This window comes from Macaca thibetana, chromosome 8 (assembly GCF_024542745.1).
Source record: "Macaca thibetana thibetana isolate TM-01 chromosome 8, ASM2454274v1, whole genome shotgun sequence".
Lineage (NCBI taxonomy): Eukaryota > Metazoa > Chordata > Mammalia > Primates > Cercopithecidae > Macaca > Macaca thibetana.
Window position 1 is genome coordinate 115,865,719 of NC_065585.1, and position 12,706 is coordinate 115,878,424.

Consider the following 12,706-nt stretch of genomic DNA (forward strand, 5'->3'; position numbering starts at 1 on the left):
CATATCAGTAAGTTTTAAATCTTTATTTTCTTCTTACTCATTTAAAACTCTAAATTTCCTAAGCATTGCTTTATCTGCATCCAACATATTTTGGTATGTTATGTTTGCAATACTATCCAGTTCAAAATATTTTCTAATTTTCTCTGTGATATTTTTTCTTTCTGATCTATGGTTATTTAGAGGTTTTTATTTTTAATTGCTAAGAACTTGTGGATTAAAAAAAAAAGGGAGACTTCATGAGTTTGCATGTCATCCTTGTACAAGGGTCAGGCTAATCTCTGCATCATTCCAGTATTAGTCTATGTGCTGCTGTAACAAGTACTTGTGGATTTTACATGTATCTCTCATTTACTGATTTCTAATTTATTTCCATGTGGAGAGAGTATTATCTGTGCAATTTAAGTCTTTTTGAAATGCATTGAGACTTACATTATGGCTCAGCATATGGTCTATTTTGGTTAATATCTGATGTGCCCTTGAAAATAATGTATGTTCTGGAGTTGTTGGTTATTGTGTTCTGTAAATGTCAATAATGTTAACATAGTTAACCTAAATCATATCTTTTCAAATCTAATAGATTTTTTTTAGTCTATTTGACCTATCATTTCCTGAGAGGGTAAATTTTGTTGTTGTTGTTGATACAGGGTTGCTCTAAAAACTATAATATACATTCTTAATTTATCATAGCCTACCTTGCATTAATATTTTTGACTTATCAGAAGTGAATATGATACAAGATATTCCACTTATCCACTTCCCTTTCATTGTGCTACTGTTACTGCTCATTTTACCTTCATATGTCATAAACCCCACAATGATGATTCTCCCTTTAACAACACATGTTTTAGAGAAATTAAGAAATAAAAAAGTGTCTTTATTTTCACCACTACACTAATGAGGAAAGAAAAAGTATTTTATATTCATATACTTACCATTTCTGGCATCTTTCATGGGGGAAGGGGGTGCAGAACCCAACTTTCTAACCGATATAATTCCCTATTTCCTTTCAGCCTGAAGATCTTCCCTTAGCACTTCTTTTTATTGTCTGTGTGTGTGCAGGTCTACTGTTGATGAACTTGCTCAGCTTTTACCTATATAAAAATCTTTTATAGTCCATCTTTGTGCTTTCCATGTCATATTTAAGAAATATTTGCCTAACTGAATAGGTTTTTTTCTGTTGTTTATTTTAGAATTTTTATGGTGTTGCCTTTTACATTTAGGTGTATCCATTTTTAGTTAATTTTATGTATGTTGTGAGGTAAGAATCAAGGTTCATATCATTTCTATACAGTTGTTCCAGCACCATTTGTTGTGAAGATTATCCTTTCCCCATCAAATTACTTTGGAACCCTTGTTGAAAACTGATTGACAATATGTATGCAGATCCATTTCTAAATTCTCCAATCTGTTTCATTGTCCTATAAGTATCTCTCTGTAATAACAGTACACTGTCTTGATTATTACAGCTTTATAAGAAGTCTTGAAATTGGGTAGTGTTAGTCTTCCAAGTTGGTTCGTCTTTTAAAGAATTGTTTTGGCTCTCCTAGGTCCTTCGCATTTCCAAACAAACTTTAGAATCAGCTAATCAATTTCTACAAAAAAAAATCTGGATGGAATTTTTCTTAGAATTACATTGAATATATATATATATTGCTATGGAGAAAATTCAGATTGTAACAATCTTGAGTCTTTGGTTCATAAACACGGTATATATCTACATTTATTTGGATCTTCCCTAAAATCTTATAGTAATAGTTTTATAATTTTCAGTCTTCTAAATTTGAAGTTATACATCTTTTTCAAATTTATTACCATTCCACATTTTTTATACCATTGTGTTATTGCTTTTTAATTTCAATTTCAAATTCTGCCTTGCTAGTATATGGAAATTAATATTTGTATATTGACCTTGTGTTCTGCAGCCTTGCTTACTCACTCATTACTGCTAGTAGCTTTTTTAGTAAGTTTTGGGGAATTTTTACACAGATAATCAAGCTGTCTTCAAAGATACTTCGATTTCTTTCTTCATTTTCAATCTAGATACCTTCCATTTTTCTTTTACTTTCTTTATTGCAATGGTTAGGATCACCAAAGCATGGTTAAATAAAAGTGGTAGAAGCATACATGTTACCTCCTTTCTGATCTTAGGGAAAAACATTAAGTCTTTCACCATTAAGTATAATATTAACTATAACAGTTTTGGGGGATGCCCTTCATCAGAAAAGTTCATCCTATTCTTGTTTCTCTGTGAGTTTTTTCTTTCATGTAAATAAATTTTGAATTTTTTTTCAAATGCTTTTTCTGTATATACAGAGATGATTGTATTAGTTTATTTTTACTAATGTGATGAATTACATTTTTATTTATTTATTTTTTGAGATAGAGTCTCACTCTGTAGCCCAAGCTGGAGTGCAGTGGTACGATCTCAGCTTACTGCAATCTCTGCCTCCTGGGCTCAAGTGATTCTCATGCCTCAGCCTCCCAAGTAGCTGGAACTATAGCTGTGAGCCACCACACCTGCTAATTTTTTGTATTTTAGTAGAGACGGGGTTTCACCATGTTGCCCAGGGTGGTCTCGAACTCCTGAGCTCAGGCGATCTGCCTGCCTCAGCCTCCCAAAGTGCTGGGATTACAGGTGTGAGCCGCCACATCCGGCCTACATTGATTTTTGAGCATTAAAACAACTACAAGGCTTATCCTGAGATAAATCCCACTTACGATATATTATCCATCTTAAGTATTGCTGCATTTGATTGGCTAAAATTTTGTTTAAAGCTTTTACTTCTATATTTATGAAGGATATTGGTTTATAATTTCCTTTTCTTATAATGGCTTTATTTTATTGCAATTTGTATCAGGTTTTGCTATTAGGGCAATGCTAGACTCAGAAGAAGTTTGGAAGTGTTTCCTCCTCTTCTATTTTCTGGAAGACTTTGTGTAGAATTTGTATTATTTGTTCCTTAAATGTTTGGCAGAATTCATCAGTGAGCCTATTTGGGTGTGGAGTTGTTTTGTGGGAAGGCTTTTACCTATAAAGTTCATTTATTTCGTAGTTATATTAATAGCAATGGCGCTATCCACATTATTTCTTCTTGAGTGAGCTGTGGTAGTTTGTGTTCTTTAAGAACTTTGTCCATTTGCATGTAAGTTGTCAACTTTATTGACATAAAGTTGTTCATAATATTCTGTTACTATCCTTTTAATATCTAGGATTTGTGGTGATGGTCTCACTCTTGATAATCTCTGTCTTCCCTCTTTTATTTCTGATTAGTCTGACTAAAGACTTACTCATTTGTTGATCCCAATGAATCAGTATTTGGTTTCATGAGTTTTTCTCTATATTTTTCTGTTTGCTTTTTCTTTAAATTCTTATCTTTATTATATCTTTTCTTCTGTTTATTTTGGGTTTAATTTGTCCTTCTTGTATTAAACTTTAAGGTTAAAGTTTAGGTCATTGATTTGAGAACTTTCTTGTTTTCTAATACAAATGTTTAATGTCATAATTTTCCCTCCATATTCTACTTTAGCTGTATCACAGAAATTTCATATGTTATGTCTTCATTTTCATGAAGTTCAAAATATTTTCTAATTTCACTTGTGGTTTTTTTATTTGACTCATGAGCAACTAGAAGTGTGCTATTTCATTTCCAATTATTTGAAAACAGTGGTATCTTTCTGTGCTTATTTCTAATTAAATGCCACGTGGTCATAAAACATACTCTCCATGATCTGAATTCTTTTACATTTGTTGAGGCTTGTTTCATGACTCACATCATGTTCTAACTTGGTAAATATTTTATCTGCCCTTGAAAGAATGATCTTCACCCACAGCTGGTGCAGTATTTTTCCCATATTATTAGGTCAGATTGGCCGACAGTTATGTCTTCTATATCCTTACTGATTTTCTGTTTATTTATTCTATCAGTTATTGAGAGAGAGATGCTGTTTTTTGTCTTTGTTACTGTAGTCTAGAATAGCTCTTACTCTAGAACTACAGTGGTTTTACTTTTAAGCTATGGATTTTCTGGTGTCTCAACTGAATGCATGGTGCTGTTTAGTAAGGCCTAGCTGGTCAGACCTCCACAATTCCCCACTGCTGTATACCCGTCAGCATCTCTAGTCAGCTCACAGATTTTTGCCCCACAGATTTGAGCTGATACATCACTCAAGGGGAAGTCTGTGCAGATATCTGAGCTCCTTCTGTGCACAGCACAGTACCCCATCCAATTCCAGCTGCCTTGGCAGCCCCAAACTGCAGGCACCGTTTCTTCTTCCCATGAGACCATAGCTCTGTTTGGGTTCCACTTCTCTGTGTGGTAGTTTGGAAAGTGGCCCCGAACAGGAAGCTAAGGTGAATCTGGAACTAGCCTTTTCTGTAGGTAGTACAGTATGGGGCAGCTAGTTACAACTCAATAGCTATTTGTTGAATGAGTGAAGGAATTCAGTGGGATCCGCACACTGCCTATTAAGGTTTTAAATGTATCTACGTCTGGAAGAAGGGAAGCCTGTGAAGCTGAAATAATGACGATGATGGATGATGGGGAACAAGCAAGTCCCAAGTTGTAAACTTGGGGAACAAGCTTGTCTGGCGGTTCAGAAGAAGAAGAAACCATCATATTACACATCTGGGTAAAATCATGTGGATATTCCCTTTCTCCCTTTTCCTATGGGGAGCTCTGTTTTATCAAAAGGCAGAGTGTTGGAAGCAACAGAGTTGGGTTTGAGCAGTGGTGTCCAAATATTTTAATCACATCCCCCATTAGTAAAATAGAAATTTAAATCATCTTCCTGATATAGGTACATTTATTTATTTATAAATTATTTTCAGGTATCATAATTGGCTAGTGTCTCAAGGCAGAATATGCACTTAAGATGATGCTTACCATTAAGGATAGTAAACAAATTCATTCTCAAATTATATTCTTGGTCATCCTGGGCTTTATGGCTGGCTTTATATCATATCCGATTATGTGAAAACAAAGTGTGACTTAGAATAGATGAAACACCTTGAGATGTTCTAATATTTAATAGTTTGTTTCTCACTTTAGGGGATTTCATTGGACACCTATGTTGGAGACCTTTGGCTTAGGGAAAAGGCCTTAGGGAAGTCAGGGGGCCTGGCTGAGGTCAGCACCTGGCTTCCTTTGAGAAGCTGCCAACTCTCCCAGCCAGAAACACGCTCCTGCTGCCATCTCCTGCACTGCTCTCACTGGTAGTGTTAGGGCAGCTGGAACAGGGAAACCCAGCAGCCCTCAGTGTGAAACCTTGTCACAGCTTTGTCACTGGCTGGCTCTGGGACCTTCAGCAAGTTGATTCTGTGGATCTCAGCAATCTCAGATGCAAACACAGGTCTCACCTAATTTCCAATCCCATCTTTCTGTAAGAAGTGGCTCAGTAGAGCGGCTTCTAAAAATCCTGGGTTCAAAACCACTTAACATCTATGTGGCCTTGAGTGAATGAGTTAGCTTTTCTGAGCCTTGTTTTCCGATCTATAAAATGCAAACACACTTTGCTTGTGAAGATTAATTGAGATTATATACATAAATCAAAAAAACAGTATTTTTCTATATCTCCTGCACCTGTGGCTCTCAAGTTTTATATGGGGCATCAGAATCCGTGGGAAACTGGGTGAAATAAACGTTCTGCCCCAACCTTCCCACACCCCGTACCGCCCCATTCCTCCCATCCCACTGCATCCCTGATTCTGAATCAGAGTTTCTGGGGTGGAGGCCCACAATCTACATTTATTTATTTATTCATTTATTTAGAGATGGCATCTCACTGTGTTGCCCAGGCTGGAGTACAGTGGTACAATCTCAGCTTACTGCAACCTCTGCTTCCCGGGTTCAAGCAATTCTCCTGCCTTAGCCTCCTGAGTAGCTGGGATTACAGGTGCACACCACCCTGCCCAGCTAATTTTTGTATTTTTAGTAGAGATGGGGTTTCACCATGTTGGCCAAGCTGGTCTTGAACTCCTGACCTCAAGTGATCCACCCGCCATGGCCTCGCAAAGTCCTGGGATTACAGGCATGAGCCATCACACCCAGCCCGGCAATCTACATTTTGAGGGACTCCTGCCTGCTTGCACTGCACCAGTCTGTGTATACCACCTGCCACACCAAGTACAGAGTCTTGCACTTGGAAGTGTTCAAAAGAAAACAAAAGGGCAAGACAGGAGAAAGCAAGCAAAACAAAGGGCCTGTGCTCCTGCAGGTCAAACAATCCCCAGCCAGGCTACTCAGCACACCACCCACAAGTCAAGGCTTGCCAGCCCAGCCTAGCCCAGCCCTGCTGGAAAGTTCGCTGTGGTCAGACCATGTTTTTCAGCTCTCTGCTCTCCTCTCCCGTGGCTCTGTTTTGACAGGTGTATCCAGGGCTGGCGCAGCAGAAGTTGTCAGTTCAGCCCTGGCTAGGGACGAGTTGGAGGGAGGGCAGAAGGCTTGCCCAGCCCCCTTGTCCTGCCTGGGTTGGAGAGGTAGTGAGGTCGCCGGGGTGAAATGAGTGAGCCGACCTGGGGTTTTTAGAGGCACTCAAAGGACATGGGCCAGGTCTGTGGTTTCCAAAAAGCCCCTGCTCTCCTTAGAAGGAGCCCAGGCAGCCTGGCGTGGTGGCTCACTCCTGTAATCCCAGTACTTTAGGAGGCCAAGGTGGGTGGATCATGAGGTCAAGAGATCAAGACCATCCTGGCCAACACGGTGAAACCCTGTCTCTACTAAAAACACAAAAATTAGCTGGGCATAGTGGCACATGCCTGTAGTCTCAGCTACTCAGGAGGCTGAGGCAGGAGAATCGCTTGAACCCAGGAGGCAGAGAGCCAAGATCACACCACTGCACTCCAGCCTGATGACACAACAAGACTCCATCTCAAAAAAAAAAAAAAAAGGGGGGCCCAGGAGTGACTTCAGGGATTTGCAAGTCTGGTGGGGATTAAAATCATCCCAATGGTGAAGGCTCGACTTCTAATCTGGGGACTGAAATTCTACTGGCTATTACCACTCAATGTGGGTTCAGACTTCACTGGGGCAGGAACACTTCCCAAGAAATATGTGGTAAGAGGCCTCCTGAGGACCCTCACCAATAGGAAAGTAGCCTGAGAACTGGATCTACCCCTAGCCAGAGACACCAGACCAGAGTTCCAGCCTCAGATGTGTAGCAAACCCCTCCACTGCTCTCAGTCCTTGGTTTGTCCCATGAGAAGTAAGACTTGAGCCTCAGACCCCCCCGCCCCCGATCCCTCCCAGCTCTCACAGTTCAGGGAGTGTGAAATGAGACTTGCAGGGGCTGGTGTGCTGGCCACTCAACTGCAGAGGAGCACGGAGCACACCCACCGTGGCCCAGGAGGCTCTTCACCCATATAATAAGGACCACCGTGACAATGGCTGACGTTTATGGTGTGTTGAATATTGTCAGGTGCTGCGGACATCTCAGGTGTCAGTAGGGAGGAGGGACCTCATGCTACACACTACAGAGGAAGCGGTGAGGTCCATGTGAGGCAGCCATGTTTGGCCCCATCCTCACTCCCATGCCCTTTTGCTCACTTCCTCAACTAAGCACCAACCCACCAAAAAACAAACAAACAAACAAAAAACCCCAAAAACAAAAAACAGGGCCCCAGGCTTGCACTAGGTCACATCTGTCTTGCCAGTAAGTGAAGCTGCTGTGCCGACTCACAGAGGATCCAGCTGTCCTCTTCCGTAATCCGCAGACCCTGCCAAGCCAGGCCCCTTGGGGCAGGTCTGGCCTGGTCTCTGCCTCCTTTCCTGTTCTATCTCCTTGTCTTGGAGACAAAAGCCAGAAGCAGGAGGTGTCACTCACATGTCCAGGCCTGCCCTGTTTTCTAATCTTGTTTTAACCAAAGAGCTCCAGGGCCAAGCTGCAAGATGCACGGGGCTTACCATTTCCCGCTCTGTTCCTGCTCGCTCCAGGTAATTCCCTCAGACGCTCTTGGTCCCTGGCCGAACTCAGTGTTTCTAAAACGAGGTTAGACCCAACTCCACAGTGAGATCGAATTTCTGGGGGACCCTTGTCACTGGTTCTCCTTCAGAGGCTCACCTGGAGTGCAGCCCTGAAGGCATCATGCCCCCAAGTCAGGCAGAAAGGACTCAAAGACACCTCACTCCTGGAAATAGCTGTTTACTGAGTCAGTAATACTATGCAGCATGGTATTATCATATGTGGACAGGAGAGTTACATGGCCATGGGGTGTGTGGTGCAAACCAGTTGCACATCCAGGACAGTCAGGAAGGTGCAGAAAGGCTTTTGGGCAGGGAAGGGCTGTTCTCTGGGTCTGTGTTGGGAAGGAGAAACTCTATGCCCTCACCCTGGGTGGGACAGGGGGTCTGAATCTGTTTGAACATAAAGGCAAAGCAGCTTTAGAGCAAGTGCAGCCAACAGGAGACCTCCACCCTGCGGGGTGACTTCCCAGCGCCCCGCTCTGCCAGTGTGTGCCGGAAGTTGGTGGGTGCCAAGGAGTGATGACACGGGGGGCCTCTGTGGGTGTCCAGGCCCTTCCCACTCCTAGCCCAGCTGGCTGCCCATGAAAAGAGGGCTCGGGCCATTGTGGGTCCTGGTGGGACAATGTCGGCATGCAGCTGTGATCAGGAGAGCTGGGTGCAGGAGGTGAGAGCTGCCCTGTTGCAAGGGGTTGGCCCTTCTGCAGCTTGTTCCTCCCCACCACTCCAGAGGAACTTCCTTGGGGAATGGGGCAGGCCAGCCTCAGGGACAGCAAGAGGCAGCTGTGCAGAGAGAACCTTCTGGCCTGCCTCTGTCTCCCATCTCCACTCAGGCCCAGTGTTTCAGGGCCTACAGAGTGCCACCGTACAGATGAAACTCCTGCTTGGATTCCTTCCGGGCTGCTCCTGAAGGGCAGAGGCAAGGATGAACTGAGGAATTTTCTGGACATGTAAAGAAATAAATGTTGAACTTCTCAGGGGGCGCTGTGTGCAAGGCCAGAGAATGTCAGCCTCGTGGCCCCACTGTGCTGTGACAGACAGGGACAGCTCCTGGGTATGCTGTTCCCTTGCTTGTGGGGAGGGTCTGGGGTTGCCAGGTCCACTTTGCCTCTGGAGTTTTGGCAGTAACGTCCACCCGCAAAGGTTTCCTTGGGGCTTTTTAACCCCGGGGAGCCCTGGGAAACTGCTGGTCAGCACGGGTGCCCAGAGACAGATGTGAGATCTTCCTCCCGAGGTAGCTGCCTCCCTGGCAGGCTCAGTCACAGGAGAGGGGGGTCTTCCTCTGCCCTCTCCTCCTGCCCAGCCAGGGAAACCCAGTTGGCCCACCTGGCCAGCAGAAAAATCTGTGTATGTGCATATGTATATGTGTGTTTGTGCGTGCGCATATGTGTGTGTGTGTGTGCATGTGTGCCTGTACACATATGTGTGCATGTGTGCCTGCATGTGTACTGTGCACGTGTGTTTATGTGTGCATGTGTGTGTGCATGCATGTGTATGCGTGCATGCGTGTGTGCCTGGATGTTCTGCATGTGTGCATGTGCATGCATGTGTATGTGTGTATGTGTGCATGCGTGTGTATGTGTGTATGTGTGCATGCATGTGTATGTGTGTATGTGTGCATGCATGTGTGTATGTGTGCATGCATGTGTATGTGTGTATGTGTGCATGCGTGTGTGTATGTGTGCATGTGTGTGTGCATGCGTTTGTGTGCATGTGTGCGTGTGCATGCATGTGTATGTGTGTATGTGTGCATGCATGTGTGTATGTGTGCATGCGTGTGTGTGCATGCGTTTGTGTGCATGTGTGCATGAATGTGTGAGTAGGGGCTGCTTTCCTATGGTACAGTTACTAAGGGGGAGCCCAAAGCTGCAGGGTCAGCCCTGGGGAACCCCCTCGTTGGAATCAGAGGACCACAACTGTCTGTAGGTGAGCCTTTCTGGGGCCTGGATCTGCTCTGTGCCCCTCCGGCATTCTGTGTGACAGTGTCTCCGCCCCAGCCCTCCTCAGTAGAAGCTCTGGCTTCCTGGTGGGCCTGGAGGCCCGGGGAGACCAGGGGGACCCTGGATCCCTGGTTCACCCTTAGGCCCCATGGCTCCCCGCTGGCCTGGTGAGCCTGTCTTCCCTGCGATCCCCGGTTTTCCCTGAGGCCCTGAGGGCCCTGGAGACCCTGGGGGCCCTTCTGGCCCTGGGGGCCCTATGTCCCCTTTTGGGCCTGGCTGTCCTCTTGGCCCTCCTGTTCCAAAGCTGCCCTTTGAGCCTTTGAGGCCTGGGAACCCTCGAGGGCCAACAGGGCCCCTCTCTCCCACAGGCCCGGCTTCTCCAGGTTGCCCCTGAGGACCCTGGGATCCCGGGGGGCCCAAGCTGCCGGGGTCTCCTTTTGGGCCTCTGCTGCCAACAGGCCCTTTCACGCCCATATCTCCTTTGAGTCCTCTTGGTCCTGGAGGGCCGGGGGCACCTGAGGTTGGAGAGAAGATGGGAGAGGTCAGTCTTTGAGGGGCTCCCCGCCCGAGGCTCGCCCACGAGCAGAGCGGGCACGGCGACAGCCTGAGGGCTGGACAAGCCCAGCAGACACTCATTTCTCACTGCAAGGCTTGCCGATAGCTCCACACACACAATGAGGTTAGGGACCGAGGGGCTGGTCAGCTTCAAGAAGGGGCCAAGGTTATCCAGGATTGCCTGTCCTGCTCTGAGGCCGGTCTGACCTCCTTCTCACGCATGGTCTTTGACCACTGTATTCACCCCTACCCCACCCCCATGACTTCTCAGACATTTGGGAACAGGGTTGGAGTCAGGTCACATGGAGGAGAAAACCAAGAAAGTGCGACATGAGAAATAGGTGTGTCCCAATGTGAGTAAGCAGGCACAGTGACAGCCCAGAGAAAGGTGAGTACCTCCAGGAAGCCCACCCTGATCACCCAGCCTCTTCGCTGAGCTCTTAAGGCTACTACGTTGTGAGTCTTTTCATTGACACATAGAAAGAGAAGTCACCGCACACTGAAAGCGAACACTGGATACTATCTGGCGGGCCCTGCTAGACTGTGCAGCCCCAGGAAGATGGCAGGAGCCACGGCTCACATCCCAGCCCTGGACACAGAGAGCCTGGCATGCAGTCAGGAAAACTCAGTATGTGCTTGAAGAGGGTGATTCATCAAGCAGCCGTGGACCCTCCTTCGAGCCTGGCTCTGCATGAGAGCCTGTGGGAGATGCCAAGATGAAGATACAGCCCTTCCTTAAAAAGCCCTGTCTAGCGCCCAGGACAGGGGTCTGATGACCTCACGTCCTTCTGGCTGTGTGGGTCTGAGAGTCTCCACCCCTCAGAGCTGTGCCAACCCTGAGGACACAAAGCAGAAAGTGGGCCTCTCGGGGGAAGGGATTCTGCATGCTGGGAGCTGGGAGCCCTCCATTGCCATATCCAGTTCTGTGGCACAGGCCCCTTCATCCTGGCTGATGCTACCTGAGCCCTCTTCTGTGCCCCTCTCCGTTTTCTTCCCAGAGTGTTTCTAAGTGGAGCAGAGTCAGTGAATACGTCCTCTATTATGACCTAAACTGGAAACCAAAGCCCAGACAGAGCCAGCCCCACCAGAGCCAATAAAACCTTCCAGTCAGTTCCCTGACACCACCTGCCCTTGCCCACTTCCCACCATGGGGATGTGGCCCTGCATGGCTCACGTGGCCTGCCAGCAGCAAGGCTGAGATTCCATTGTTGAGTTAGCCAATGATGAAGGGTGACCAGCAGCAGTGGCAGCAGCCTGGCCTCAGAGAAGCCAGGAGGCAGGAGCTGCCCTTGGCCTGCAGGAGCTGCCCTTAGCCTGCAGGAGCCCCTGGCAGCTTGGCAGCCAGAGTGCCACGGGCCCAGGCTGATGCCTGCACAGGAGCCACCTCCCCACCCTGGCAGGACCTGCAGGGAACCAGCAGAGCCATAGCGTCTGTCTTCACCCTACCTCTGCTCCTGGTGCCTGGGCCAGCTGCGGTTTGGAAAAGCAGAGAGCCATACAGAGGCGGAGAGGCCCCCCGAAGCTGTCGGTGGTGTGGCAACACTGGCAGCACTGTCCTGTTCCAAAACTCAGATTTCATCCACAAGATCGTGTGCTCACTGAGCTTCCAAGGGCCCTGCAGCTCCGTGACCCCTTCTCCTGCCACTCCCTCCTCTCTGTCGGGGTGGGCACTTGCCTCCTCCCTCTGCCCTGACTCCTCCTGGGCTCACTTCTCCCCCAGGGCTGGTCCCCTGCTCCCTGGTACTCCACTCTCTCCACTCTCACCTTCTGGGTGGACAAGTTCACAATCCCCATCTCCAGCCTTGGCTCAGGAAAAGCCTGAGAAGACTTGTTGGGACAAGGACACCCTGCCCTGCACCCACACACAGCTGGGGCCCCCTCACCTTCTTCCGGAACTCCATTCCTTTCTATGCCACCATCTTTGGTGGACAACCTAGCCTCCCTGGTCCCTAAGAACACAGCAGCCAGCTGTGAGGATTTCTTCCTTTTTCAGAGACAGGGTCTTGCTCTGTTGTGGCTGGAATGCAGTGGCACAATCACAGCTCACTGCACCCTTGAACTCCTGGGCCCAAATGATCCTCCAACAGGCACATGCCACCAGGCCAACTGATTTTTTTATTTTTTTGGCAGAGATGGGGTTTCACTATGTTGCCCAGGCTGGTCTCGAACTCCTGGGCTCAAGTGATTCTTCTGCCTTGGCCTCCCAAAGTTTTGGGATTGCAGGCATGAGCCATCCCACCTGGCCTATATCTGTGATTT

The 12,706-nt window shown here is 46.7% G+C and overlaps 2 protein-coding genes and 1 non-coding gene across 6 annotated transcripts in view; 1 reads left to right on the forward strand and 2 right to left on the reverse strand.

Annotated features, from left to right (window-relative positions):
• The window catches only part of LOC126961761 (lymphokine-activated killer T-cell-originated protein kinase), a 394,985-nt gene that overhangs the window by 312,854 nt on the left and 69,425 nt on the right, over window positions 1–12,706 (forward strand). The gene's annotated exons all lie outside the window — the stretch shown is intronic.
• LOC126961892 (U6 spliceosomal RNA) lies at window positions 219–322 on the reverse strand. Its single transcript, XR_007728476.1, has one exon. It is a non-coding gene; the product is annotated as a U6 spliceosomal RNA (small nuclear RNA).
• The window catches only part of SCARA3 (scavenger receptor class A member 3), a 36,758-nt gene continuing 33,760 nt past the window's right edge, over window positions 9,709–12,706 (reverse strand). Inside the window, exon 6 of the mRNA XM_050802483.1 lies at window positions 9,709–10,407. Coding sequence (XP_050658440.1) covers window positions 9,956–10,407 — 452 coding nt within the window. The 3' untranslated portion in view covers window positions 9,709–9,955. The remainder of the gene's footprint in view (window positions 10,408–12,706) is intronic.